Source organism: Podarcis bocagei, assembly GCF_964188305.1.
Source record: "Podarcis bocagei genome assembly, chromosome: 12".
NCBI classification, from domain to species: Eukaryota; Metazoa; Chordata; class Lepidosauria; order Squamata; family Lacertidae; genus Podarcis; species Podarcis bocagei.
This window is the reverse complement of record NC_138137.1, coordinates 60,102,171-60,129,807: the sequence shown is the minus strand read 5'-3', so window position 1 is coordinate 60,129,807 and position 27,637 is coordinate 60,102,171. Positions and strand designations below refer to the sequence as shown.

Genomic DNA, 27,637 nt, shown 5'->3' with positions numbered 1-27,637 from the left:
AGTTTTCTCTCTCTCTTTCTCTCTGCATCTGGCTGCGCTGAGCAATGCGAAGAAGCGGAGGCGGAGAAGGTTTCCTTTGCGCACGAAGCGGAGGCGGCTTTCCTTTGCGCCCAGGCGCAGGCGCGCCTCTGGGGAGTCCGCGCCGGCTCCCCATCCCTGGGATCCCCCCCCCGCCACCCCCCCTTCTGTTGCAGGCGAGGCTGCCATCTCCTGCTGGCGGAGGAACTACACTTCCCAGGGTGCAGCGCCGGAGCGTAAATCTTCAAAGGCTAACAAAAGAGCAGCCGGCAAAGCTGACAGGCGGAGGGCAGAGCCGGACCGGGGCGCGCACCGCAGCTGGCCTCTCCGCGCCCCCCCCCCGCCCCGCCCTCCTCCCTGACAGCTGGGGGGCTTTCGAGGGGGAGGAAGGGGGAGAAGGCGCCCCCCCTCCCGCCCGGCGGCTGCAAAGGAAGCTCTGGAGGATGGCCGGAGGGAGCCTGGCACAGGTAGGCCCTGGAGAGACCTCAGCATCTTGGGGGGGGGGCTCTGATCTCTCCCCCCCCAACCTCACAACAAGGACCCTCCTGCAATAGGGGCTCGGGGGTGGGGTGGGGGTTGCAGGATCCGAATGCGCCTCCTCTGCAGGGAGAATATCAAATTACAGCGAAAGGAAAGGGGGCCCCCTCTCCGTGCGTCTTGAGCCGCTGCCAGCCCCCCACCCGCAGCTATTAAAGGCTGCTTTGGGGTTTCCTAAAAGGCACGCAAGGGGGGGACCCCCACCCCACAGACTTCCTGCTTTTCCTACGGAGGAAACACCCGCCTCAATGCGCTTTTGGCACCGGGAGCAGAGCTGAAAATGACCCCCCAGCTGCGCTGCTCGGCCCCCGATTTAGGGTGCTCCGGAGAGGGGCGCAGATGCAGCCCCCGGGACCCCGATCTTCCCGTCGAACTTCACGGGTGATGGATGGATCTGCGTTAGCAGCGAGGGGCGTTTGGGTGAAATGAGACCCAAGGGGGCGGTTCGGAAGCGGAGACCCCCTGATTTCTCACTCCCAGGCTAGGAGGCTGCACCTCGAAACCACGGATTTCATTTCCCTTTTGGGTAAAGACCACCCCCCTCCCACCGACTCACGCCACCATCTTCGAAGGAATCGGGTGCTTGACGGTGCCATAACCTGGAGGCAGGCCAGGGCAGGGGAGGGAGCTGGGAAAACGAGGCAGAGGGGTCTTCCTGGCATATTTCTCCCCCCAAATATCAGAAACTAAGCCCCCCCCAAATGGTCAGAGTTAATTCCCCAAAGCCCAGTGCAGGGTCTGCTCGAATATTATTGTTGATGGTCTGAGAAAGGGCCACCACCGGGGGGGGGGGGAGAAATCAGCTGGGGAAATAGCAGAGAAATATTGGGAAAGGCTTTGGAAGCCCCCCTCCCCTCGCCGTGGCCCTGTGACAGGTGTGCCCCCCGCCCTGCAGCGACCACAGACACCTTTTGTTTGTCCACAAGGTCAAGGAGGTCCCGGCGGGCCACTTGCGTGCCACACACCTGCCGGGGTGACGGGGACCGGGCTTTGTGGCAGAGCTACGCTTTCTATGCAGAAGGCTCCCTCCCCGATGGCATCGCCAGGTAGGACTGGAAATGCCCACCCCCCGGCCCAAAACACCCCCCAAAAAAGAGAGGGGGAGAGAGACAGTGCTGAGCTTAGACGATGCCCTGAGGGCCCAGCTCCATGCAGGAGAAGTGGCTCTGTGGCAGGACAGTTGCCCTGCATGCAGAACGCCCCAGACTCTGTCCCCAGGCAGGGCTAGGAAACCCGGTTCACAGGCAGGCTGTCCTTGGGCGAGAAAGGGCCGCAATCGGTGGCTTCTGTGGCCCCCGAAATACGCAGTCCTTCCTCCAGGACGGGATGCGGTGGTGGCGGTGGTCTTCCCGAAACAGGGCCGGATCCTGCGGTGCTGAGAGAGGGGGCTTCTCCTCGTTGCAGGTGCCCGTGGCCTTTGAGGACGTGGTGGTCTATTTCTCGCCTGAGGAGTGGGCACAGCTGGCAGAATGGCAGAAGGAGCTATACCAAGACGTAATGGCAGAGAATTACGAGCTGGTCTCCTCGCTGGGTAAAGTCGACGTATATACTGTTTTTTTGGGGGGGAAGCTGGCCAGAGAGAGAGAGAGAAAGAGAGAGGGTTCAAATGGCCCCAAAGGAGAGTGAACATGAGGAAGGGAAAATGCCAGAGATAGAATCACAGAATTGTGGAGTTGGAAGGGACCCTCAGCGTATATCTAGTCCAACCCCAAATGCAATGCAGGAGTCCTGCCCACAGCCAGCCCTGGGTGGGCGCAAACTATCGACCTTAGACGTGGCGATTCCTGCTTTGCAATGTGGTTGGACTAGATGACCCCTGGGGTCCCTTCCAATTCTTTGACGTCCGGACAGAAAGAGCTGTTCGACAGGGGAACAGACTCCCAGGGAAGGGCGGCAGGCTCTCCTTCTTTGGAGGTTTTTAAGCAGAGGTCGGGGATTCAGAGACATGAGGACTAGAACCTTGCTCATTTCAATAGGAAGGGCTGCAGCTCAGAAGGTCCCAGCTTCCATCCTTTCCCCAGTTAGGGCTGGGAAGGCTCCTTGCCTGAAAGCCCAGAGGAGCTGCTGGAAGCCAGTGCAGACAATACTGTGCTAGATGGGACTTTCTAGTTTAGGGAAAGGGTGAGGAAGAGCAGACACGATAGAAGAGGGGTGAAGTTTTTCCTCCTCTCTCCTGAAGCCAGAACTCGGGGGCATCCAAGGGAGCTGAAGGTTGGGAGATTCAGGAGAGGTTTTCAAAGCCCTTCTTCACACAGCACAGAGTTAAACTATGGAACTCCCTGCCACAGGGATGGCCACCAAGCTAGATGGCTTTAAAAGGGGATTAGGCAAATTCATGGAGGAGGAGCGGGCGAAGGAGTGGCCGCCGGGACCACATAACACTGGTCCTGAGAGATCTGCATTGGCTCTCAGTACGTTTCCGAGCACAATTCAGAGTATTGGTGTTGACCTTTAAAGCCCTAAATGGCCTCAAAGGCCCAGTAGACCTGAAGGAGCGTCTCCACCCCCATCGTCCAGCCCGGACACTGAGGTCCAGCTCCGAGGGCCTTTTGGCGGTTCCCTCATTGCGAGAAATGAAGTTACAGGGAACCAGGCAGAGGGCCTTCTCGGTGGTGGCGCCTGCCCTGTGGAACGCCCTCCCTTCAGATGTGAAGGAAATAAGCAGCTATTTTCTCTTTAAAAGACATCTGAAGGCAGCCCTGTTTAGGGAAGTTTTTAATATTTAATGCTGAATTGTTTTTAATATTCAGTTGGAAGCCGCCCAGAGTGGCTGGGGAGACTCAGCCAGATGGGCAGGGTATAAATAATAAATTATTATTCTATCCCAGCCAGGATGGCTGTGCTCTGCCTTCACAGCAGGAGACAGAGATGCTTCTGAGTTCCAGCTGGTGGGAAACCCCAGGAGGGGAGAATTGCTCTCGTGATCCCATCTGGCTGGAGGGTTTCTGGGAGGCCCTGATCCAGGAGGGGTCTTCTAATGGAGGTCTTATTACGATAGCAGAACCTCCATATTCAGGAGCAGTCTACCCCCGAATAACCAGATAATGGGGGAACAGCAGTTGGAGAACATTGCTGCCCTCAGGTGCCGCTTGGCCATTGTGGAGGGGGCGCTCTTTTATGTTCTTCTACCCCCCTCAACTAACCCCCGCCTCTGCTTCTGTCCTTTGCAGAATGCCTGCTCTCTATCCCTGAATTGCTCTCCCGGCTGGCGCGGGGAGAGGCGCCCCACCCTGCTGCAGACCCCCCACCCTCTGCGGGAAACGCCGACTCCCCAGGTAAGAGTATGAGACTCCTAATCTCAGGGTCGTGGGTTCAAGCCCCATGTTGGGCAAAAATAATTTTGCATTCCAGGGGGTTGGACTGGATGACCCTTGGGGTCCCTTCCAACTCCGCAGCACTAAGAATTCTAAGAAGGATGATTTTAAGAGGGGGGCAGGGAGGGCTCTAGCAAGGAATCAGGGCAGGCTGCCCCATTGCAGCTCAGGGGGTAAAGTACGTGCTTGCTACGCATTATCGGGAATTTGTAAGATATAACAAAAGTTAATCTGCATAAAACTGCACCCCTCTGCAGCTGCCCAGTTGCGCTAAAGCAGGCATTGCAAAACCCGGCCCTCCAGATGTTTAGGGACTACAATTCCCATCATCCCTGGTCCCGTTAGCACCGGCCCTGAACCTGAGAGAGATGTATAAACTGATGCACAGCATGAATAAAGGGGACAGAGAAGATTCTGCAATCGCAGCAACACTTGGGACAGGCAGTGCAAGCTGAATGCTGAAAGATTCAGGGCAGACCAAAAGAAAGGACTTTTTTTCTACACTTAGCTAAAATTTGAAATTCACTCCCCACAAGACATAGTGACGGCACCCCCTTGGGTGGTTTTAAAAGAGGGTGGGGTTAATTCATGGGGGAGAGGGCGATCGATGTCTCCTGGTAGCCCCAGGGGCCAAATATTGCTTCCTGAATAATGGTGACTGCGATTCACAAGTGGGGAGGGTGTTGCTGTTCCGCTCAGGTCCGGTTTGTGAGTTTAAGAACATAAGAGGCGCCTGCAGGATCGAGCCAACGGCCCACCTAGCCCAGCCCCCTGTTCTCAGAGTGGACAACAGGATGCCTGGGGGGGACCAGCAGGATTTGAACCCAGGATCCGCTCTCCCCAGATGTGGAGGCAGAGCAGGGGCGTCCTGGCTAAGAGCCATCAATGGCTTTATTGTCCTCCATGAATTTGTCTCACCCGCTTTTAAAGCCATCAGGGTTGGCGGCCATCCCTGCATCCTGTGGCGGCGAGTTCCGCAGATTAACGCTGCGCTGTGTGAAGGAGGGCTTTATTTTATCTGTCATGAGCACCCCATAGAATACTAGAACTGTCGATCTGGAAGAGAGACTGAGGGTTCTCTGGTCCTGCAAAGCAGCCATCTCAGCACATGGTTCCCTATCCAATTTGAAACCAGGCCAGAGCCTGCTTAGCTTTGCAAATGTGCTGGCAGTTTTACTGCTGCACTGCTCCCCATGGGCAGCTGCCCCCCCCCCATCAATTAAAATCAATAAAAACACATAGCAAAATGAGGTTCTGTCCTCCTAACCAGGCTGAGGGCCCTGCCCGCCCTGTGGAACGCCCTCCCATCAGATGTCAAGGAAATAAACAACTATCTGACTTTTGGAAGACATCTGAAGGCAGCCCTGTTTAGGGAAGTTTTTAATGTTTGATGTTTTAATGTGCTTTTCATTCTGTCGGGAGCCACCCAGTGTGGCTGGGGAAACTAAGCCAGATGGGTGGGGTATAGATAATAAATTATTATTATTATTAACTATTATTATTATGACAAAAATCCTAGCTACACCCATGCCAATCCCCCTGTGGCTTCCAGGGCATGGGTCCCCTTCTTGGGCCTGATCCAGCTAAAGAGCTCCCCTTCTTATCCCCTCCTACATTCCTACTCAATATAGGGCTGTCCTACTCAACAACAACAACAATGTCATTATTTGTACCCCGCCCATCTGCCTGGGTTGCGCAAGCCACTCTGGGCGGCTTCCAACACATATAAAAACATAATAATGCATTAAACATTTAAAAACTTCCCTGTACAGGGCTGCCTTAAAATGTCTTCTAAATGCTGTATACTTTCCTTATCTCCTTGGCTCGGGGGGTCGGGTAACTCCATACCCTCCAACATTTCTCCAATGAAAATAGGGACGTCCGGCGCTGTGGTCTAAACGACAGAGCCTCTTTTTTTAAAAAAAAAAAAATTATAGAATTTTACAAGAAAAGAAAAAGAAAGGGAAACTAAGAATAATACATAACACTGTAAACACATTTATATACATGTTTTCCAAAATGCAAACTAAAAAAAAGGCAAAAGGCAAAAGACAAAGGAAAAAACCTTTTCATAACCAATAATATTACCAAATTCATGCTTCAAACGTTACAATTTATACATCCTAGTTAAAATATGATAAAAGACTTCCACCGCATTCACCGCACGTCTCCTAGGTATCTTGCTTGCCTTTGCATCTGTTCTCGAATCATTTCCCTTCCTTCGGTTCTTTCATAATCAGTCAAATCTTTATGTTCTCTATATTTTTCACAAGGTTAGTCTAAGCACAACCTTGAGCCCTGCTTGTATAAATATTCATTTAAGCATTCCCATTGTTTCTGAATTATAGTTTTGGATGGATTCAATAAGGCATAAACCACAGAGCCTCTTGGGCTTGCCGATCAGAAGGTCGGCGGTTCGAATCCCCGCGACGGGGTGAGCTCCCGTTGCTCGGTCCCTGCTCCTGCCAACCTAGCAGTTCGAAAGCACCTCAAAGTGCAAGTAGATAAATAGGTACCACTCCGGCGGGAAGGTAAACGCCGTTTCCGTGCGCTGCTCTGGTTCTCCAGAAGCGGCTTAGTCATGCTGGCCACATGACCCGGAAGCTGTACGCCGGCTCCCTCGGCCAGTAAAGCGAGATGAGCGCCACAACCCCAGAGTCTGTCATGACTGGACCTAATGGTCAGGGGTCCCTTTACCTTTTAAGACAAAGCGGGACATTCCGTGATCAAATGAGAAACTCAGGAATGTCCCTGGAAAACAGGGGCACTTGGAGGGTCTCCCTTCTGCTTTTAGAGAAGACCAGGAGATGGAACGATGTAAGTGTCCCCTTTGGAGGTGTCCAGATTAATGCCCACATTTCCCCTCTCTTCTGTTTCCTTCCTGCAGCTGACGTGATCGAGACGCAGCCCCAAAAGGCGCCGGACACCCCACTGGCCTCCGAGGGACCCGGTCCAGACTCGGCAAAGACCCCCCGCCCTCGGGCTGCCAAGAAGGGCCCCAAGAGAGGGGCGTCGCAGGCCACGCGGGGGCCCTCGGGGGCCGGCCGGGCCCCTGCAGACCGGTCGAAGACCCCCAAGCGGGAGAAGCCTTTCAAGTGCCCCAAGTGCCAGCGCCGTTTCCTGGGCCGCCTGGCGCTGACCGCCCACCGGCGCCTGCACATCCGCAAGTGGCCCCGGCCGGGCCCCCAGAGCGCGGGAAGGGCCCCGCAGGCGCCGGAGCTCGCCGTGCCCCAGGAAGGCCAGCCGGGTGCCAGCCCCAGCCCTTTCCCCTGCAGCCAGGGCGAGGGCACCCTGCCCTTCTGGCCGGAGATGGCGCTGCACCAGCAGTCTCCTCTGACGCATGGCTTCAACCCCTGGTCGCTGGGCTACGGCCCCCAGCCCTTGCCCGGCCACCAGGCGCCCGGCCTGCCCGGCAACGGGGAGTTCATCTGCGACCAGTGCGGCTGGAGCTTCCACGGCTGGGAGGAGCTGGTGACGCACCAGATGGCGCACATGGCGGCCGAGGGCATCGCCGGCTCCGTGCCCAAAGCGGGGGCCCTGGCGCAGCTGTCAGGCGACCGCCCTTACGCCTGCGCCCAGTGCGGCAAGAGCTTCCGCCACAAGCCCAACCTGCTGGCGCACCGGCAGGTGCACACAGGCGAGCGCCGCTACCAGTGCCAGGAGTGCGGCAAGTCCTTCGGCAGCAAGGCCTACCTGGCGTCGCACCAGCACATCCACACCGGCGAGAAGCCCTACGTGTGCGCCCAGTGCGGCAAGAGCTTCCGCCACAAGCCCAACCTCATCTCCCACCAGAAGATCCACACCAGGGAGCCCCTGCCGCCCAGCCACCCGCTGGACGCCTTCGATGGAGGAGACGCCTTCCAGAACCCGCGCACCGCGGCGGATGCCCTCGGGCTGGACGCCTTCCGCCGGCCCCTGCCACAGCCGCCAGTGCCGCTGGTGCCAACCGATGCCCGCCTGGCCTGCGCACAGGGTGACACCCCTCTGCCGCCGCTGCCCAGCGTGCTGCCGCCGCCTCCCGCAGCAATGGCTGAGCGCCCCTTTGTGTGCCCCGTCTGCGCCAAGCAGTTCCGCTGCAAGCCCTACCTGGTGGCGCACATCCGCATCCACACGGGCGAGAAGCCCTACGCCTGCAGCCGCTGCCCCAAGCGCTTCTCGCAGAAGTCCAACCTGGTGTCTCACGAGCGCCTGCACACGGGGGAGAAGCCCTACGCCTGCCCGCTCTGCCCCAGGGTCTTCAGTCAGGGCTCCAACATGCGCGCCCACCAGAGGAGCCACAGGAACGTGGCCGCCCCGGGAGAGACGGGCGTCAGCCTCCGACAGGGGTATGTGGTGAGGCAGATCCAGCCGCCCCCACCGCCTCCGCCAAACTAGGCCTCTGGGGCCTGCTCCTCCATAGCTGGGCTGGCCGCTGCCTCTTGGCCCTCCGCCCTCCCTGCCTGCCCGGGAATCGTTCCTGCCTTGCAGCGGGGTTGGGCTGGATGACCTCCGGGGTGCCCCTTCCAACACTACGGTTCTACGGTGCACCCATGTTTCTATTTGGTGCAGTTCCTGCATCACAGCGGGGTTGGGCTGGATGACCTCTGGGGTCCAGATCTACGACACAACCACGTTTTCCTGCGGCCGCGTGAACTGGGCAAAGGCTGCGGTGCCCTTCTGTCCCTTGGTGAGTCTGCAGATTTCCCACCAGAAAGATGTCCTCTCCTCTCGCTGCCCCCACCCTGCCTTAACTTCGGAATTTTGCTTTGGCAAACGTTGCCCCGTCCTGAGAAATCACACAAGGCAGGAAGGACCCCAGACTTTCTTTTCTGGAAAGAGAGTCGCCATGGGTCTGGCCTCCTGGGAGTATTTTCCTGTTGTCCTGGAGAGGCTGCTGGGGACGTGTTTGGCGACACACTCTTCTTTCTGACGGAGAAGGGAGCACGTGGATTAAAAGGGAGCAGGGGTCCCCAGGTGGGGCGCAGGATCTGCAGCCTCAGTCCCCGATATCTCCACTGAAATGGATCTGACTCTGGGGAGGGGGCGGCTCTCAGCTCTGGTCCTGTGGGCTGAGTTCGAGTTGGGGGGCTTCCTTTGCTCGGTGTCTCCAGCAGGGGCAGCAAGCAGACTGAGATCGAGAGCGGAAGACTTGGGAACGTTAGAAGATAAGAGAAGCCTACTGGATCAGGCCAACGGCCAATCTAGCCCAGAATCCCCTTCTGACAGCAGCTGACCAGATGCCCCAAAGGGGAACCAGCAAGGAGGACCAGAGGGCAGCAACTCCCTCCAACTGTTGTCCCCCATTACAGTGGTACCTCGGGTTACAGATGCTTCCCGTTACAGACTCCGCTAACCCAGAAATAGTACCTTGGGTTAAGAACTTTGCTTCAGGATGAGAACAGAAATCGTGCAGCGGCAGGAGGCCCCATTAGCTAATATGGTGCTTCAGGTTAAGAACAGTTTCAGGTTAAGTACGGACCTCCGGAACGAATTAAGTACTTAACCCGAGGTACTACTGTATCTGGTTATGCAGAGGTAGACTGCCCCTGGGCATGGAGGTTCTGCTGTCATAATAGACCTCCATAAGAAGCCCTCCTGGCATTTCCGGCAGCGATGGCCACTAAATGCTTGGGGAGAGAGGCTCCGGCAGTGGAGGTACAGCAGAACCATTCTGGCTCTCTCCTCCTCCTCCTCCAAGAATTTGTCCAATCCCCTTTTAAAGCCGTCTAGGTTGGCGTCACCGTCCCCTGAGGCAGGGAGTTCCGCAGATTAACTACAAGAGTCGAGGGACTGCAGAGGCCCTGCTGCCACCAAAAGCCAGCCTGAGCGCTAAAAATAAAATAAAAAAAAACCGGACCTTTGCTGCTTCTTTGCAGGCGGGCGGTTTCCATGAACAGGCCTTGGCAGAATTTGGGGCAGGGGTGTTCCTGTGGACAGAGAGCGAGGGAGCGAGAAAAAGGACTCTCACCCACAACTGACACAGCATGATAGATTTTTAAAATAATTAGAAGCAGGCCTGTCTTGTCGTGACTTTGGGGGAAATTCTGCGCAGAAGCAGGCAAGATTCTTTTGGTTTGTTTTTCCCCCTTTTAGGATTGCAGCTTAATTTTTTTAGAAAATAAGCAGGTGGCTAGTCCTCATTCCTGGCGAGACACGATCCGAAGATGTGTGTGTCGTCTCTGCACGAGGTTCAAAATCCACGCGGAGGAGGAGCTGCCGGCCAGTCTTGCATGGTGACCTGTTCCTCTCGCCCGACTTCCAAGTCCCGTTGTCCTACCTCTGTCCTCAAAGCCTCCTTCAACTTTTTACCTTCGGCTTCTGCAGCACCGCATGCAAACGGAGCAAGGGGGAAAAGCTGCTCTGCATCTATTTGCTTAATTCAACATTATTTATACCCAGGGCAGGCTATGGGATCGGGTCTTTTGTGTGTGCGTGTGTGCAAGACTTGTGGACAAGGAGACCACAGCCTAAACTCCTATTGCTAACTTTAAGAAAATAATGCCAGGTAGTAACACTGCCCTTTCTAGGTGCCCTGTTTTAGACACAAGCCAGTTTCATTTTCAAGCGGTTTCCTAATTGTATACTCTTTTAAAACGAATAAAGCGGTAGATGTTAATTTTAAAAACACAGCTCCTTGCAGTGTGTCGACTGTGGCCACGTGGCCTCGCGCTTTCTTCCCAAAACCAGTTGAATTAAAGCCACCTGGAGACAGTTGGAGGATGGATGGCGACTAACAGATTAAGGTTGAATCCTGACAAGACAGAAGTACTGTTTCTGATTTCCTTCAGAATAGATAGGTTTGATCTTCTTGCAGTCCATGGGACTCTCCGGAGTCTCCTCCAGCACCAGAATTCAAAAGCATCCATTCTTCGGCGATCAGCCTTCTTTATGGTCCAGCTCTCACTTCCATACATCACTATTGGGAAAACCATGGCTTTAACTATACGGACCTTTGTTGGCAAGGTGATGTCTCTGCTTTTTAAGATGCTGTCTAGGTTTGCCATCGCCTTTCTCCCAAGAAGCAGGCGTATTTTAATTTCGTGACTGCTGTCACCATCTGCAGTAATCATGGAGCCCAAGAAAGTGAAATCTCTCACTTATGTATACTGCCCTTCATCTCAAGATCCCAGGACAGTTCACATCAGGAAAATACAAAATGAGAATGCAGAATGCGCTCTTAGCCTCACCTTAGCAGATGGGAGCTGCCAGCTGAGAAAATGTGATCTCTCCCAAGGCCCTGTGAGTCTGAGTTCATGGCAGAGGCAAGATGTGAGCAGGGGGCTTCCTGGGTTGCAGACCCCTCACTCTTGGAGGTCTGACGGAAGGGAGTCCAGCCCCATTGATCCAGAAGGGCCCTAGCTCAGTGGCAGAGAGCATCTGTTTGTGAGGCAGAAGGCCCCAGGTCCGATCCCTGGGAGAGAGTTCTGCCTGGACCCCAGAGAGCTGCTGCCAGCCAGTGCAGACTCCATTGCTCTCCAGCCTCGAGTCCCCAGATGTGGTTGGAGTCGAACTCCCATTGTAGCACCATTGTAGCACCCTTGTAGCACCCTGCTTGTGGTTAGCACCCGCTTAGCTGGAATGAAATATTCAACACAGCAATAGAGAAATTAAAATAATAATTTATTTGTCAGACAAATAAATGAGAGACACAGTGCTATATGGATACCAAAGCTCTGCCCCTCCAGCCCTGATGGCCAGCACTTATATTCCCTCAGCCCAGCCCCCTTGCTCCTCCTTTGGCTGCCTCTGTCCAATCAGCCTGGTTGAAATTCCTATTGGCTGTTTGCTAGAACCAATCATAAAAGATACACCCATTTCCTATTACCTTTTATGGGAGACAAAGCTATATTTCCTTCTATCCATAAATGGCAGACAAGTAGCCATATATCTTAATTTGCCTCGACAAGGCACCTTAATTATCAGATCATCTTTGCCCTATTGCCCTATTGCCCTATTCACTTCAAAACAGATGGCTAATGGTTTTAATTTTTTATCTTAAACAGAGATCTTGGGTTCACCTTCTCACACACCATCAGTGAAATAAGAATCTAACATAAGAATCTAACATTTCTTACTTTCTAAATCCTTTGCATAATTACATTTAAGCCAATATATTTCATACATTAACATATATAGCTTTTTAGAAGGAAAGGAACTTAGTAAAAACAGTTTCCAAAAGCAACCCCTTAAATTTACACCCCCCTTTCAAGCCAGCTGCTGTTTCTATTAGCTCTTGCCCTTTAACCTTAGGAAGATGTGGCTCGAGTCTGATGGGAGGCACATGGTATTTCTGTTAAACAATAAATCTCACTATTTACCAACTCTTAATTGTGTTTTTGCAGCTTGATTGTATTCTGTAATATGTAGGGTCACTGTAACCTTTGCCCCCAGCCTGTAATTTCCCTTTTACAACTTTGAGAAGCGTGTCTCCTGCTACTGCTATACAGTGGTGCCTCGCAAGACGAAAAGAATCCGTTCCGTGATTCTCTTCGTCTAGCGGTTTTTTTGTCTTGCGAAGCAAGCCCATTGAAGGATTAGCGGATTAGCGCTATTAGCGGCTTTTAGCGGCTTATCTGCTGATCGGATCAGCTGATAAGCGGCTTAGCGGCTTAGAAAAAGGGGGGGGGGAACCAGCAGGAACTCGCAAGACATTGTCATCTTGCGAAGCAAGCCCATAGGAAATTTGTTTTGTGAAGCACCTCCAAAACGGAAAACTCTTTCATCTAGCGAGTTTTCCGTCTTGCGAGGCATTCGTCTTGCGGGGCACCACTGTAAATCAGAGGGGCCTCTGAGCAGGAAGACAAACATCTGCCAAAGCACCCAGCCAGCTGCTTTATGCCTGGCATAAAACATACAAACATTTGCAAATATAATTTTAAGCTCATTTTAAAATGCAGGCCTTGATCTGATGCCTCACCATTGCTCTGACCATTGGTCATGCTGGCTGGGGACGATGGGGATTTCAGTCCCACAACACCTGGGGCAACGGGGTTCAAGGACGCAGGCGTGCAGGCAGCATTGTGGGGGTTTCTAAACAAAGGTTGGGGGCGCCTGTCAGGGATTCCTTAGTTGTGATTCCAGCATTGCAGCGGGTCAGACTAGATGACCCTTGGGGGTCCCAACTTCACAATTCTATTTTTAGAAGTTATTAAATATAATATTTAAAGTTATTAAAAGTTATTTTTAAAAAGTTATTAAAAATAATAACATCTATCTATCTATCTATCTATCTATCTATCTATCTATCTATCTATCTATCTATCTATCTATCTATCTATCTATCTATCTATCTATCTATCTATCTATCACACCTTTTCTTTTCCCGATTGTGCTCCTTCTATTTAGTTTCACTTTCCGCTGGACGCGCAGGGGTTAAGCCAGCCTTGACCTGCGGAGGAGGGGGGGAGGAGCGAGGTGCACCAGCCTCCTTCCTATTGGCCCTCCCTTTCTCCAATGGCGCCGGCCCGGCTGTGCGCCGCAGCCAATCGCAGGCGCCGCCTCGGGCTCCCTCGCGCGCCGGCGTCCTTTCTCTCTCTCCCTCGCTTCTGCCGCCTGCGCGAAGCCTTTCCTCCGCGGTCCCGCCCCCCCAGGGGGGGATGAGATTGGCAGGCTCCGCGGCCAATCATTGCACCGGAGCTGCTTAAGGTGGCATTGCCTTCTCTTCGGCCAGTGCAAACAGAGGAGCCATCTGGCTGCAAAAGGCGGGGATTGCCTTGCAAAGCCCAAGTCACCAGGTAGGAGCATTTTTTTTGGGGGGGGGGGTTGGCATGCTCAGCGCTGCAGATCCACTGGATCCCAGCAGGATCCCGGGATCTGTTGTGAGGGATCCAAGGAGAAACCCCCCGGAGCCTTTTGCTGGCTGCCTGGAGGGAGCCTGCCATGCCCAGGCGCGCAGCCGAGCCAAGCGGGTCCTCTCGGCCTTTGGCTCCCGGGTCCTCCGCCGACTTCCTTTGGTTGGGGCATTTGCAGATTCGCAGCAGCTGCCAGATCCAAGAGGGGCAGCCTCCATCTCCGGGCTCAGCTGGCACCGATGAGTGTGGGCTGCCTGCCTGTGCAGGAGGCGGAGGAGGTCGTGCCCAGCTGGCAGCAGCCTACAGAGGCAGACCGTATGGGTCCTCCTAGCTCAGGGCCGCCTCCTCTGACCCGCAGCATTTCAGGCAGGGGAGTCTCCACCCCCCCTCCCGCCAAACCTGGACAGACTACAGGAATTCGAACTCAGAACCTTCTGCATGCTAAGCAAGCGCTACCACCAACCTTCCCTAATAAGAATATAAGAATATAATATAATATAGGAAGCAGCCTTATGCAGAGCCATATCATTCCTCTGCCGAGTTCAGTATTGTCAGCACTGACTGGCAGCCGCCCCAGAGCTTCATGCAGGATGCTGTGTATCTGCCACAAATTAAAAAGGCCCTCCCCATGCCCAAAGCAGATTGTCCTTAGAGCTGGGAAACGGTGGAGGTCTCCTCTTGCTTGCGCTGTCAACCTTTCTGGCCCAGGACCTCAGTTGCTCTGACAGCCATCAATTCAGCCGCTCAAGCCATTCCTTCCCCTTGTTTCTTCTCCGCAGTGGTGGAGAAAAATGTCTCGCTCCTTGTGGCTGCCCCAGGGGGATTCTGAGCTGGGCTACCAAGAGTCTATATGGAAATGAAGTCTTGTGTCCAGATTAAGGGAAGTCACATCCCCGCTCTCTTCTGCCTTGGCCGGCCCCACCTGGAGTCCTGTGTCTCGTTCTGGGTACCACAGTTTAAGGATGATTTGGACAAGCTGGAAGGTGCGCAGAGGAGGGAGACCAAGATGATCAAGACTTAAGAGGAATGTTTGAAGGAGCTGGGGATGTTTATCTTAAATGGCCTCCGTCCTGTGTACCTGAAGGAGCGTCTCCACCCCCATTGTTCAGCCTGGACACTGAGGTCCAGCGCCGAGGGCCTTCTGGCGGTTCCCTCCCTGCGAGAAGTGAGGTTACAGGGAACCAGACAGAGGGCCTTCTTGGTGGTGGCATCCGCCCTGTGGAACACCCTCTCTGCAGATGTGAAGGAAATAAGCAGCTATCTTATCTTTAAAAGACATCTGAAGGCAGCCCTGTTTAGTATTTTTAGTATTTAATGCTGTTTTGTTTTTAGTATTTAATGCTGTACAGTGGTGCCCCGCAAGACGAATGCCTCGCAAGACGGAAAACCCGCTAGACGAAAGGGTTTTCCGTTTTTGAGCTGCTTCGCAAGACGATTTTCCCTATGGGCTTGCTTTGCAAGACGAAAACGTCTTGCGAGTGTTCCGATTTTTTTTTGCACCCCCCCTTTCTAAGCCGCTAATAGCCTTTTAGCCGCTAATCCGCTAAGCCTTTTAATAGCCGCTAAGCCTTTGATAGCCGCTAAACCGCTAATAGCGCTAATCCGCTAAACCGCTAATAGGATTGCTTCGCAAGACGAAAAAACCGCTAGACGAAGAGACTCGCGGAACAGATTAATTTCGTCTTGAGAGGCACCACTGTATTGTTTTTAACACTCGATTGGGAACCGCCCAGAGTGGCTGCGGAAACTCAGCAAGTTGGGTGGGGTATAAATAATAAATTATTATTATTATTATTATTATTATTATTATTATTATTATTATTATTATCTTGGAAGAGGAGACGGAGAGGAGATATGAGAGCCACCTTCCAATATCTGAAGGGCTGTGGCATGGAAAATGTAGCAAGCTTGTTTTCTCCTGCTCCAGAGGGTAGGATTCGAACTCATGGAGGTTTCTAAGCAGAGCTTGGATGGCCATCTGTCATGGATGCTTTAGCTGAGATTCCTATATGACAGGGGGGTTGGACTAGATGACCCCCAGGGTCCCTTACAAAATAATAATAATAATAATAATAATAATAATAATAATAATAATAATAATAATAATAATTTACTATTTATACCCTGCCCATCTGGCTGGGTTTCCCCAGCCACTCTGGGCGGCTCCCAACAAAGTATTAAAATACAGTGGTCTGTTACACATTGTATATGATTATATGATGCATATTTTGCCTGTGGTTATAGAGGTACCTCATGGGGGTTGCCACTTCCCCTCCCTAGACAGAGGCACTGTGACTTCGGACAGCTGCAGGACAAGGAGGACTCAAACACGTGGAGCTTTCTCCATGGTGGGGGGACGTCCACCTGTCGTGCTTGACAGCTGGCCAGATTTTATTTTAGTTTATCTTGCTGCCTTGGTCACTTGCAGAAATGGCTGCCGTTGTGCCAGCATTGGGCACTAAGGTCCACAAAGGGTCTCTCCAGCTACGATTCCTGGCCCAGAGGTGGTTGCTGGACCTTTAATTATATATATATATATATATATATATATATATATATATATATATATATGCTTTCGTAGATTTTCACGGGTACAGGAATGCAGGTTTCTATAAATACTGTTGAGGGGGTGTGGTGTATAGCCTCCAACGTTCAAGTGATTTCTCCAACTCCAAGTGATTTCTTGAGTGATATTCTGAGTACCACTTAGGAGGGTCATTAGGTGTGGATTAGTTGCTAAAGCTTTCGTGTCTTGACCTCTTGAGCTTGTGAAGAGTTTTTAAGAAATCACTCAAGATATCCCTCAAGTAATTAATGAACAAAAGAAGAAAAGGCACAATAACCTGGGAACTTCCTCTCTGCCCAGAACGTTGGAGGCTATACACCACACCCCCTCAACAGTATTTATAGGAACTCAAACACTGAGATCCTGCTCTGTTCTAGTAACAAGAAGCCGAAAGCACCAGCCTGAAGATGACGAGTGAGACCTCGTCGAAACGTCGCCTAGACACCCCAACTCTTACATGGGAAGATACCCGAAGACACCAAAACCTGCATATATATATATATATATATATATATATATATATATATATATATATATATATATATATATATAAAATGATTCCATTTTATCAATGTAGCCCAAATAACAAAATAGAACTTTATGGGATAAACACATGAAAACCAAACCACAACCAAGCCAGGGCATTTATGGGATGTTACATTCACAAGAAGAAGTTATAAAGCTGGTTACCTGGATATTTGCCATGAGATGCAGACAGGTGAGTGGAAGATACCGTCATAGGAAATGAGAGAGAACAAGAGATGGGGCAGACCTGACATAAAAACATGAAACTTTATAAGCGATCTTTAGAGACATAAGGAGCACCAAGAAGAAAAGGCTCTATATTACACCAGGAAAAGAAATTCAACCAATTTGATGTTACTTATTCCAAATTTCTTGAGAGATTTGTGGAAGAGAAAATGCATTTTCCTTCCTTCAGTTAAATCCCACCAAAGAGAGACAAAAGAGGTTACCTTTGTTTTGCCTTTCAAAAAAATAGGTGTGCCACCAGGTAAGTTTTTCATGTAATGCAATTTTCCATATCTTATTCCACCATTAATGAGTTGTTGAGATCAGGCAATGTTTTCTATCTTTGGATAATCAAGAGACTCCTGTTCCTTTAACATTAGGATCATAAGGAAAGGAACTGAAACTAAAACTGTTAAACATATCTATGGTGTGGCTGCATTGGGAGCACTGGGTTCGGTTCTGGTTGCCTCGCCTCAAAAATGATGTTATAGAGTTGTGAAAGTGTTCAGGAAAGGGCAGAGAAATAGATCGAGGGGATGGAGCGACTCTCCGATGAGGAAAGGGCGCAGCGTTTGGTTTGAGTTTAGGGAAAAGGTGAGGAAGAGTCGACATACTAGAAGTTTGTAAAATTACTCCTGGCAAGGAGAAAGTGGATAGAGAAAAGAGGGGGGGAAGGATGTCGATTTTTGAAATGTCAGATTGATTGTAAAACTAATGAAATGTATAAATTTGAAAAGTATAAATAAAAAACTAAAAAAGAAAAGTTGTTCTCCCTCTCTCATAACGCTAGAACTCATGGACATACAATGGAGGTGAATGTTGGAAGATTCAGAATGCAGAAAAGGAAGGACTTATTCATGCACTGCATTGTTAAACTGTGGAACTCCTTGCCACAGGAAGCTATGATGGCCACCAGCCTGGATAGCTTTGGTGGAGTCTCCTTCTTTGGAGGTCTTTAAGCAGAGGCTTGACAACCATATGTCAGGAGTGCTCTGATGGTGTTTCCTGCTTGGCAGGGGGTTGGACTCGATGGCCCTTGTGGTCTCTTCCAACTCTAGGATTCTATCATTCTATGAAAAGAGGATTGGACAAGTTCATGGGGGAGAATTTGTTATGAGAGCTGACGTGGTCCATCCGATGAACAGGCCTATATTTAACGTCCTCTTCCTCATTGTACTTTGCCATTCTGGTTCTTATGACGTTCTGCGGTTGCTTCTCCCGACCGTGCAAGAGACGGTGGGCTGCCTCTTCCTCCCAAATTAATGGCTGTTCCTATGTTTTCCAGGCTTCCCAGAGGATGGAGGAGAGGAGAGAGAACGGTGGCCTCCTGCGTAAGAGAGATTCTGGAGAAAACGAAGCGTCCCGGAACGTCAGCTCAGGTTTGTGTTGTCCTCCGAGATGTGGGGAGCCCCCATGCCCAGCGGGGAGGCAAGTTACCCATTTTAATTGGGGTCACGCTCCCTCTGAAGGAGCAAGTCCATAGCTTGGAGGGTCTCCTGGGTACACCTCTGTCTCTGGAAACCCAAGTACTGTTTTTGGGGGACAGGAGGCGGGCGGATGTGGGGGACTCCCTGGTCCTGAATGGGGTCACTGTGCCCCTGAAGGACCAGGTGCGCAGCCTGGGAGTCATTTTGGACTCACAGCTGTCCATGGAGGCACAGGTCAATTCTGTGTCCAGGGCAGCTGTTTACCAGCTCCATCTGGTACGCAGGCTGAGACCCTCCCTTTTCTAATTACTGTATTCCTTTTTATTTTATTTTTATTCCTTCGAAATGACAACCACCAACCTCTGGCTCTGTTATTTCCCTTTTGTCTTCCAGAAGTCCTCTGCACGACCAGATATACCGAAGAGGGAAGTTGTCCAGAAGAAGAGGCCAAGAAACCAAACGGAACCAGCGACAGGAAGCGGGCAGTGAAAGGCGCCATTTTCCAGTGCGCCAGCCGGAGAAGGAGTTTCCCTCGATGGCACAGACTGGCCATGAGGAACCAGAAGATGCCCCCAGCGGAGGAGGAGGAAGAAGACGACCCCAACTCCGGAGGAAGCAGGGGCTTGCGCACCTATGGCGCAGGAAGAGCGGACTTGGCGGGTGAAGAGCTGCGCAGCGCCGTCCGAGTTGGGGAGGGCAAAGCGACCCAGAGAACGGGCGCCGCGGAGGGAGACTTCACCTGCGGGGAGTGTGGGAAAGGCTTTGCCTGGCGGTCATCGCTGAACACCCACCAGCGCACCCACACCGGGGAGAAGCCCTTCGGGTGCCAGGCGTGCGGGAGACGCTTCAGCCAGAGGCCCAACCTGTTGTGCCACCTGTGCCACCACACCGGGGAGCGGCCCTTCCAGTGCGCCAGGTGCGAGCGGCGCTTCCGCCAGAAGCAGCACCTTGCCAAGCACCGGCGGACCCACTTCCGGGCGCAGCCGGGCCCAAGCGCCTGCCCCGAGTGCCAGCGGAGCTTCAGCAACAAGGCGGTTCTGCGCCTCCACCGCCGGGTCCACGCCCGCCAGCGCCGGCTGGTTTTCCAGGAGCTGAAGGAGGCCTACCGGGAGACGGTGGCGAGGCAGCGGGAGGAGGTGCGGGCTGGCCTGAGCTGGGCGCCAGCGCGGCCCACGGGGCACCGTCGGGGGGTGAAGAAGTTCATCTGCAGCGAGTGTGGCAAAGGCTTCACCTGGTGGTCATCGCTGAGCATCCACCAGCGCATCCACACAGGTGAGAAGCCCTTCCCGTGCTCCCAGTGCGGGAAGAGCTTCACCCAGAAGCCCAACCTCCTGCGCCACCTCCGGTACCACAGCGGCGAGAGGCCTCACGCCTGCGCCGAGTGCGGAAAAGGCTTCACCCAGAAGCAGCACCTGCTGAAGCACCAGCGGACCCACGCGGCGGAGAAGGGTTTCCAGTGTCACGCCTGCGGGCAGACCTTCCCCACCAAGGGGAGCCTCACGGGGCACCAGAGGGCCGGCCACGAGGGATCCGAGGCCCTGGCGGAGCGGGGCGCGGGGCGCTTTGCTCTGGGACACCCGGAGAGCTTGGAGGCGGTGGTGGAATCGCTGATGGCCGGCGGGCAGGGCCTTTTCCGCCCCGCTGAGGTCTCTGGGCCGCAGGGCGACGACGGGCAGCCGGTCCTGATTGTGGAGCCGGGGACTCGGCCGCTGGCTCTCTCGCAGACGAAGAAGGGGGTCTTCTGGAAGCCTGAGCTCCCCAAGCCCCCCACCCCGGAACAGAAGCAGTACATCTGCAATGAGTGCGGCAAAGGCTTCGTGTCGTGGTCGGCTCTCACCATCCACTGCCGGATCCACACCGGCGAGAGGCCTTACCAGTGCGGCGAGTGCGGGAAGCGCTTCAGCCAGAAGCCCAACCTGGTCCGGCACCAGCGCTACCACACGGGGGAGAAGCCCTACCCCTGCGCCGAGTGCGGGAAGCGCTTCGTCCAAAAACACCACCTCACCAAGCATCAGCGGGTGCACAGGAAGGGCGCCCCACAAGGGCCGGCACCCGCTCTGAAGGTGGAGGCGCGATAGGGACCGCCGGCTCGGGGGGGATCGTTGCCAAAACTTGCTTTTCTTGCAGGCCAGGACAAAGAGTGTGCGTCTGTGTGTGTTTGTGTGTGTCCCGTCTGTCCGTCCGTCCGTCTGTTCTGCTCAACTGTAATCTTCTCCTTTGCATTTGTGCTTTGCAAGAGTGGGATCTTGCTGCGGGATCTGCTGCACCACAGGGGTCAGCAAACTTTATCAGCAGGGGGCCGGTCCACCGTCCCTCAGACCTTGTGGGGGGCCGGACTATATTTGGGGGGGGGGGGAATGAACAAATTCCTATGCCTCACAAATAACCCAGAGATGCATTTTAAATAAAAGCACACATTCTCCTCTTGTGAAAACACCAGGCAGGCCCCACAAATAACCCAGAGATGCATTTTAAATAAAAGGACACATTCTATTAATGTAAAAACAAACTGATTCCCGGACCGTCCGTGGGCCAGATTGAGAAGGTGATTGGGCCGGATCCCGTCCCTGGACCTTAGTTTGCCTATCCATGCTGTGTTGGGATACCAAGTCTGGGTAAAGGGCAACAACATGGACTCAGCTGCTGCTCTTTTGCAAGTTTCCCCACCCCAGACTTCGGTCAAGAGCATGTCCTTTGCATAGGGGCTCCCAAATAGTAGCCTGGGAGTTGTCCGAAAGATTTGGACTACAACTCCCATCAGCTTCCAGGTGTGTTGAGCTGTGCCAGTTAATGGGAGTTGTACTCCCACACATCTGGAGGGTGGCCATTCGTGGTTTGGCTGAATGAGAAGCATTGTATGAGGATGGGAAGGGCCTTCCTGGTGTTGGGACCTCAGGGGTTGCCCCGTGTGCCTGATGCAGAATGGATATGGTATTGCTCAGTGTCCTTTGCTGGGTGGTCGGAACAGGTCAAAAGAAGTTTCCTGGCTGATGTGTGAGGTGTGAACTTATTTCCTGGTGAGCTTGTCCGCATATCCCTGAACTTACCTGAAGTATGGAGGGGACAGCCACCTCAGACCAGGCACCAGGGCACTGCGTGTGACCAATCAGGGCACCACGTGTGACCAACCGTGTTGAATATAGCTCACCAGGGGCTGGGTGGGTAACCTCTTCTTTTCCGTTTTTCTGCCACTGTGAAAACAAGGTGGTTGTCGAATGTGTTGTGATCCATTATGGCTGGGCTACATCCAGTGTAGCACAGCCTTCAGCAACCTGGTATCTTGGACTACAACTCCCACCAGCCCCCAGCCAGCACAGCATGATGGGAGTTGTAGTCCGAAGCATTTAGTAGGGAACCAAGCGGGAAAAGACAGCAAGGCTGTTAAAAGTTCCTTTTTAAAACTTGCCTCTTCCACATCCAGCAAAAGTTTGGAGTTGGCTCATGACCTGGCGCTCCTAGTTTCTAACAGACTCCAAACTTTGCCCGGCTCCTCTCATCGCCGACCCCACGGAGACCCCCTTCCAGAAGGAAGCAAGGTTTCTTCCGAACCTTAGGGCAGAGTCTTCGGTGCCCATCGAGCGTTAAATTTCTAAAGATTGGAAAGAAATGTTAACAACTTGCTCATTTCAGACCCGCAGAGAGAGGACCGACGTTCTTCCAAAGGGCAGATCTACTCCTGCTCATTGAGACACAACCCCTTCATTCTGTCATGTGTGAATCCGTGCCTCAAGTGCATTTACTGCAGGGAGACCATCGGTCACTTGAGAGCGGGGCCTTTCCTTGGGGGGGGGGAGATTCCATTAAAACATCTGTGAAATGTGCCTCTGTTTCTCCTCCTGCTTTTACGCCCCCAGCCCCCCATCTCTGAGGGCTGAGAGACCCCCGGGGTTCTGAGCCCAAGGAAGGTCAGCAGAGACAGCGATGTCTTCAGGGTATATGGTTTTATTTACACATATATACAACCTGAGCATAGGACGCAGGTGGTTTTGCTTCTCTGTTAGTCGCCAGATTACACCTCCCATCATCATTTAGCAGCGAGGTTAGACTTTGCAGAGGGTTAGACTAGATGCCCCTTGGGGGTCCCAACTGCCATTCTATGATTCCGCCCCTATGCTTGCTGAGGCTGATGGGAGTTGTAGTTCAGCGGTGACTGGAGGGCCCAAGTCTACCCGCTCTTGCTTTGGGGAGCGGGGAAAGTGCAGCACATTTTAAAAAACATCTGAAGGCAGCCCTGTTTAGGGAAGTTTTTAATGTTTGATGATTTATCGCTTCCTCCTCCTCCTCCTCCTTCTTCTTCTTCTGTTGGGAGCTGCCCAGAGTGGCTGGGGAAACCCAGCCAGATGGGCGGGGTATAAGTAAATAATAATAATAATAATAATAATAATAATATACACCTTCCCAGAGGTCTTCCATCTCATCTATAATCCCTTGTCATTTGGGCCCCTCCAAACTGCATAGACCAAAAAAACCACCTTGATTTTCCTCTGAAGTCTCCCTGATTGTGGGCGACTGTGCGGAGACATAGCTTGGGCTGGCATGCAAGGACGGTGGTCTGGATTCTCCCCCCGATTGGCATGTCCAAAGGCCAACCCCGCAGGCATGGTATTGGGGCTCCCGTCTTCTGTGATCGTGGCTGCCACTTCCTGGACCAGCTCCGCAAGGGTGGGGCATCTGCTGCCCGCTGACGCCAGAGAGCGGCTGGGGAGGCCACAGGCAGGACGGATATTTAGGATCCACGTTAATAAGACTAGATCGGGGTTTCACAAATGTGGGTCTCCGGCTGTTTTGGGACTACAGTTCCCATCGTCCCTGACCCACTGGTCCTGCTAGCTAGGGATGGTGGGAGTTGTAGTCCCAAAACAGCCAGGGACCCAAGTTTGGGAAACTGGACTAGATTCAGGATTGGTGGGGAGCTGCGCCAGAACCTTTGCTTTCTAGGGCCACATGTGCACCATGCAATCTAGATTGATTGATTATTGCATTTATAGGCCACTGGTTTTCTCCAAGGAACTCAACATGGTCCACACGGTTCTCCATGTCCTCATTTAACAACCCTGCAAGGGAGGCCAGAGGTTGAGAGGCAGTGGCTGGCCCCTAAAGTCACACCCAGCGAGCTTTCTGGCCAAGTGGGGATTCGTAGAATCATAGAATCATAGAGTTGGAAGAGACCACAAGGGCCATCGAGTCCAACCCCCTGCCAAGCAGGAAACACCATCAGAGCACTCCTGACATATGGTTGTCAAGCCTCTGCTTAAAGACCTCCAAAGTAGGAGACTCCACCACACTCCTTGGCAGCAAATTCCACTGTCAAACAGCTCTTACTGTCAGGAAGTTCTTCCTAATGTTTAGGTGGAATCTTCTTTCTTGTAGTTTGGATCCATTGCTCTGTGTCCGCTTCTCTGGAGCAGGTACCCGGGTCTCTCCCAGGTCACAGCCTGGCACTCTAGCCACTACACCACCCTGCCTCTTAAATAGACACTTATTTACTGAACACAATGAAAAACCTGTCTCATGAAAAACCTGAAAGCAGTTAGTGGGCAGGTAGCCAGGGAGGGAGGGAAGAGAGAAACATAAAAATTATCTGCAAAACATTTTTAAAGTAAGTGACTGAGATGATTGCAATCAACTGGAAGACCAGGCATAGGCAAACTTGGTCCTCCAGCTGTTTTGGGACTACAGTTACCATCATCCCTGGCCACTGGTCCTGTTAGCTAGGGATGATGGGAGTTGTAGTCCCAAAACAGCTGGAGGGCCAAGTTTGCCTATGCCTGTGTAGGACAAAGAGGGGGTTTTAAAAAAAAAAATGTCAGGAGGTAGTAAACCCTGCTTGTGGGCACATGCACTAAACCCTGTCTGTGGTGCCTACCCCTTTCCCCAAATGATAACGCAAGAGACCAGAGCATGGGTTCAAATTGGCCACAACTTGATTGAGCTTAGACATGGGAAACTTGGCACAGGCCTTGGCAGGCAACCCTCTCAGCCTGCCTGGCTGAGGATATGCAGGCAGATGTGGTCCAGTGAGAGGGGACTGCAAAGCGCAAACTTACAAAACATGTCCTTCCTCCGACCTCGTCCCGGGAGTTTGACCTACATGCCGCCGCTCTAGGGCCAGGGACTCCCAGTTTTTGCCCTTTAAGGGGCCCTGCAAGCACCACCACATGGGGAGGGAGCATGAATGCATCCCCCCGACTTGATGATAGACTAAAGGCTACCTTGCCAAGGCCTAAAAACCGCCAAAGTTGTGACAAAATGCTACGGGGAAGGCGAAACCTGCCAATGCAGGAAAAATTCCTTCCCTGTTCTGAATACAGCAACCATCTTAGGACCGCAGCGGAGACCGCTGACCTGAAATGCAAAATATTAGCCTGTAAGGAAAGAATCATTAACTTGAAGACTGCTGACCTAGGATGAAATTATGGAGGCAAGAAATTATTAATTGGAGGGAAGGTGGGTGGGTGATCCTGGAAGGAACAACAGCAAAAGAGGCTTGAGCAATGAAGTGAGCCTCTTTTCTTTTGGCCTTAGGCCCACCCCCGGCCGGCCGTCCATTGACCTCCCTGGCCGAGGGCGTGTCAAAGGCCGGCTCAAGCAGGTAGGTGGCACCTGCCCAGGTGAGCCCTGCTAGGTCTGCAAGCCCCGCCCACCTGTGGGGAAGGGAGGGTGGATAATAACTTCTGCAGGACAAACACAGTCTTTCAAAACCTGCATTGCATATGCTAATGGATGGCATCCTTTGCATATTTTAATAAGTCCTCGTTTGCAGCAAGGACTTAATAAATCAATGTCGTTTATAAATCTGTGTGAAGAGCCCTGGGCGTTTGCTCTGGCCTGGAAGGCCAGTTGCAAATTCTGAGTGTAAATCGGTTGGCAAGCAAGTCGGCTCCGCCTGAGAGTTGCTGCTGCAGTCCCTGGATCCCGGCGGATGAGGGATCCAGGCCCCATGAAATGGAGGAAGGTGAGCAGAAAGAGGAGGAGGAGGAGGAATCACCTGGTGGGGTATCAGATCCTTTGCCCTGTGGGATTCCCAGCATAGGAGAGAGTCCTGGAGGTGGACAAATAACCCTCCAGCAGGTAACCAGGCCAGAATGATTGTTCTGCTGGGCCCTCCACCCTCAGAGGCAGCAAACACTTCTGGGTACCAGTTTTGGAAGCCACAGGTGGGGGGAGATGCTCTGGTGTTCGGGTCTTATTTACAGGTTTCCCCTAATGGGCACCTGGTCAGTCACTGTGAAAAGAGGATGCTGGACTCAATGGGCCATTGATCCAAGAAGTTCTTCATAGAATCGTAGAGTTGGAAGGGACCCCCCCGGGTCATCTAGTCCAACCCTCTTCAAGGCAGGAATATGCAGCTGCCCCATATGGGGATCAAACCTGCAACCTTGGCCTTCTCAGCACAGCACTCCAACCAATGGAGCTATCAGGCTCACGTCTCACATTCTTATGGGCTGAAGGGTAAGGCCAACGCTGCTTCTCTGGGTGGGAGTGGGCCTCACTGCAGGGGCAATGGGGGCCAGTGAAGACCCCGCTGGCTCCTTCCTGACCTATAATGGCTTTAGGAGAAGGGCTGTGGCTCAGGGAAGGAGCATCGGCAGTTCCCGGCTCCCCCCCCCCCTTTCTATTTATTTAATTAATTTTATTGTTACAGCAAGAAAAGAAGAAAGAAAAAACACAAATACCAAATTACACACAGGAATAACCATAGACACATACCGGTAATTTTCTTAACAAACGATAAAACATAAATTGGTCTTAACACTAAAGACCCCACCTCCTGTCTATTCCATATTTTGATTTCATATTACTTATTGCCAATACACACTTCTATCATAATTAAACTTTTTCTTGATATGTCTTAATTCTTATATCTACCTTGCAACTATTACTGAAGTTCCTCGAACGCTGCAACAGAGTTTAAACTACTATATTATGTTTCAAATATTCTTCGAAAACCTTCGACCCCCAGTGGCACCTCCCTTGAAGTCCAGTCATGGTCGGAGCTACAAAAGGAGGCTAGCTGGCTACCCAGGAAGCAGGGCCAAGCTGTTGATCTTTATTGGTTTCCTGCAACAGAAGAAGCTCTTTTATTTTTAAGCTTTTTAAATATGAAGCCGCTGGGAGAGATCATCAGGGGGTTTGGGCTGGGTGTCCATCAATATGCAGATGATACCCAGCTCTACTTCTCTTTCAACTCAGAACCAGTGAAGGCGGTGAAGGTCCTGTGTGAGTGTCTGGAGGCGGTTAGAGGATGGGTACTGGCTAATGGATTGAGACTGAATCCTGACAAGTCAGAAGTACTGTTTTTGGGGGACAGGGGGCAGGCAGGTAGGGGGGACTCTCTGGTCCTGAATGGGGTAATTGTGCCCCTGAAGGACCAGGTGCGCAGCCTGGGAGTCATTTTGGACTCACAGCTGTCCATGGAGGCGCAGGTCAGTTCTGTGTCCAGGGCGGCTGCCTGCCAGCTCCATCTGGTACGCAGGCTGAGACCCTCCCTGTCCGCAGACTGTCTCTCCAGAGTGGTGCATGCTCTGGTTATCTCCCACTTGGACTACTGCAATCCACTCTACGTGGGGCTACCTTTGAAGGTGACCCAGAAACTACATCTAATCCAGAATGTGGTTGCCAAGACCACATAACAACGGTCCTGAAAGACCTACATTGGCTCCCAGTATGTTTCCGAGCACAATTCAAAGTGTTGGTGCTGACCTTGAAAGCCCTAAACGGCCTCGGCCCAGTAGACCTGAAGGAGCGTCTCCACCCCCATCCTTCAGCCCCACAGACACTGAGGTCCAGCTCCGAGGGCCTTCTGGCTTTTCCCCCACTGCGAGAACCCAGGTTACAGGGAACCAGGAAGAGGGCCTTCTCAGTGGTGGCACCCACCCTGTGGAACGCCATCCCATCAGATGTCAAGGAAATAAACCAAGCATCTGACTTTTGGAAGACATCTGAAGGCAGCCCTGTTTAGGGAAGCTTTTAATGTTTGATTCTATTTTTAATATTCTGCTGGGAACCGTTCAGATGGGCGGGGTATAAGTAATAATTTATTATTATTATTTATGCCTTGCAGTGGGTTGGTCTAGATAACCCTAGGGGGTCCCTTCCAGCTCTGCGATTCTATGATCCTCTCCAGAATCTTCCATTCAGCTCCATTGGATGTGCATGAGCTCTAGTGCAACGAGAAAGGGAGATAAACCTTTTCCCGTTTTTCGCCCAATTTTTTTAAACTCCCGAAATGTCCCAGCCTTTCTTCACTGGGGA

General features: G+C 52.4%; 2 protein-coding genes across 6 annotated transcripts; both read left to right on the top strand.

Moving 5' to 3' along the window:
* The first annotated feature begins 225 nt into the window (after positions 1 to 225).
* REPIN1 (replication initiator 1) lies at positions 226 to 10,477 on the top strand. Of its 2 annotated transcripts, XM_081163710.1 has the most exons (5): positions 226 to 485; positions 1,482 to 1,601; positions 1,960 to 2,086; positions 3,726 to 3,830; positions 6,757 to 10,477. In XM_081163710.1, the coding sequence occupies exons 3-5, from the start codon at positions 2,053 to 2,055 to the stop codon at positions 8,241 to 8,243; spliced, it is 1,626 nt and encodes a 541-aa protein (XP_081019836.1). In that variant the 5' UTR covers positions 226 to 485; positions 1,482 to 1,601; positions 1,960 to 2,052; the 3' UTR covers positions 8,244 to 10,477. The 2 variants fall into 2 exon arrangements, with proteins under 2 accessions (XP_081019836.1, XP_081019835.1); XM_081163709.1 differs by lacking the exon at positions 1,482 to 1,601 and having other exon boundaries at positions 231 to 485.
* A 3,001-nt stretch (positions 10,478 to 13,478) lies between these two features.
* On the top strand, positions 13,479 to 22,203 carry ZNF775 (zinc finger protein 775). 4 transcript variants are annotated; one of them, XM_081163671.1, is made up of 4 exons: positions 16,750 to 16,923; positions 18,241 to 18,334; positions 18,776 to 20,483; positions 22,021 to 22,042. In XM_081163671.1, the coding sequence occupies exons 1-3, from the start codon at positions 16,819 to 16,821 to the stop codon at positions 20,458 to 20,460; spliced, it is 1,884 nt and encodes a 627-aa protein (XP_081019797.1). In that variant the 5' UTR covers positions 16,750 to 16,818; the 3' UTR covers positions 20,461 to 20,483; positions 22,021 to 22,042. The 4 variants fall into 4 exon arrangements, with proteins under 4 accessions (XP_081019799.1, XP_081019798.1, XP_081019797.1 ...); XM_081163673.1 differs by lacking the exon at positions 16,750 to 16,923 and adding an exon at positions 13,479 to 13,582 and having other exon boundaries at positions 18,776 to 22,203; XM_081163672.1 differs by lacking the exon at positions 16,750 to 16,923 and adding an exon at positions 13,610 to 14,622 and having other exon boundaries at positions 18,776 to 22,203.
* Positions 22,204 to 27,637: the final 5,434 nt, after the last annotated feature.

Bases quoted from the DNA above. Each gene is read 5' to 3' on its own strand.
- REPIN1 (XM_081163709.1), top strand. From the start codon at position 462: ATGGCCGGAGGGAGCCTGGCACAG. The intron at 2,087-3,725 runs GTAAAGTCGACG...TGTCCTTTGCAG, and splicing joins CGAGCTGGTCTCCTCGCTGG to AATGCCTGCTCTCTATCCCT. The intron at 3,831-6,756 runs GTAAGAGTATGA...TCCTTCCTGCAG, and splicing joins GGGAAACGCCGACTCCCCAG to CTGACGTGATCGAGACGCAG.
- ZNF775 (XM_081163670.1), top strand. From the start codon at position 16,819: ATGAAAACCAAACCACAACCAAGCCAGGGCATTTATGGGATGTTACAT. The intron at 16,924-18,240 runs GTGAGTGGAAGA...TATGTTTTCCAG, and splicing joins TTGCCATGAGATGCAGACAG to GCTTCCCAGAGGATGGAGGA. The intron at 18,335-18,775 runs GTTTGTGTTGTC...TTTGTCTTCCAG, and splicing joins GTCCCGGAACGTCAGCTCAG to AAGTCCTCTGCACGACCAGA.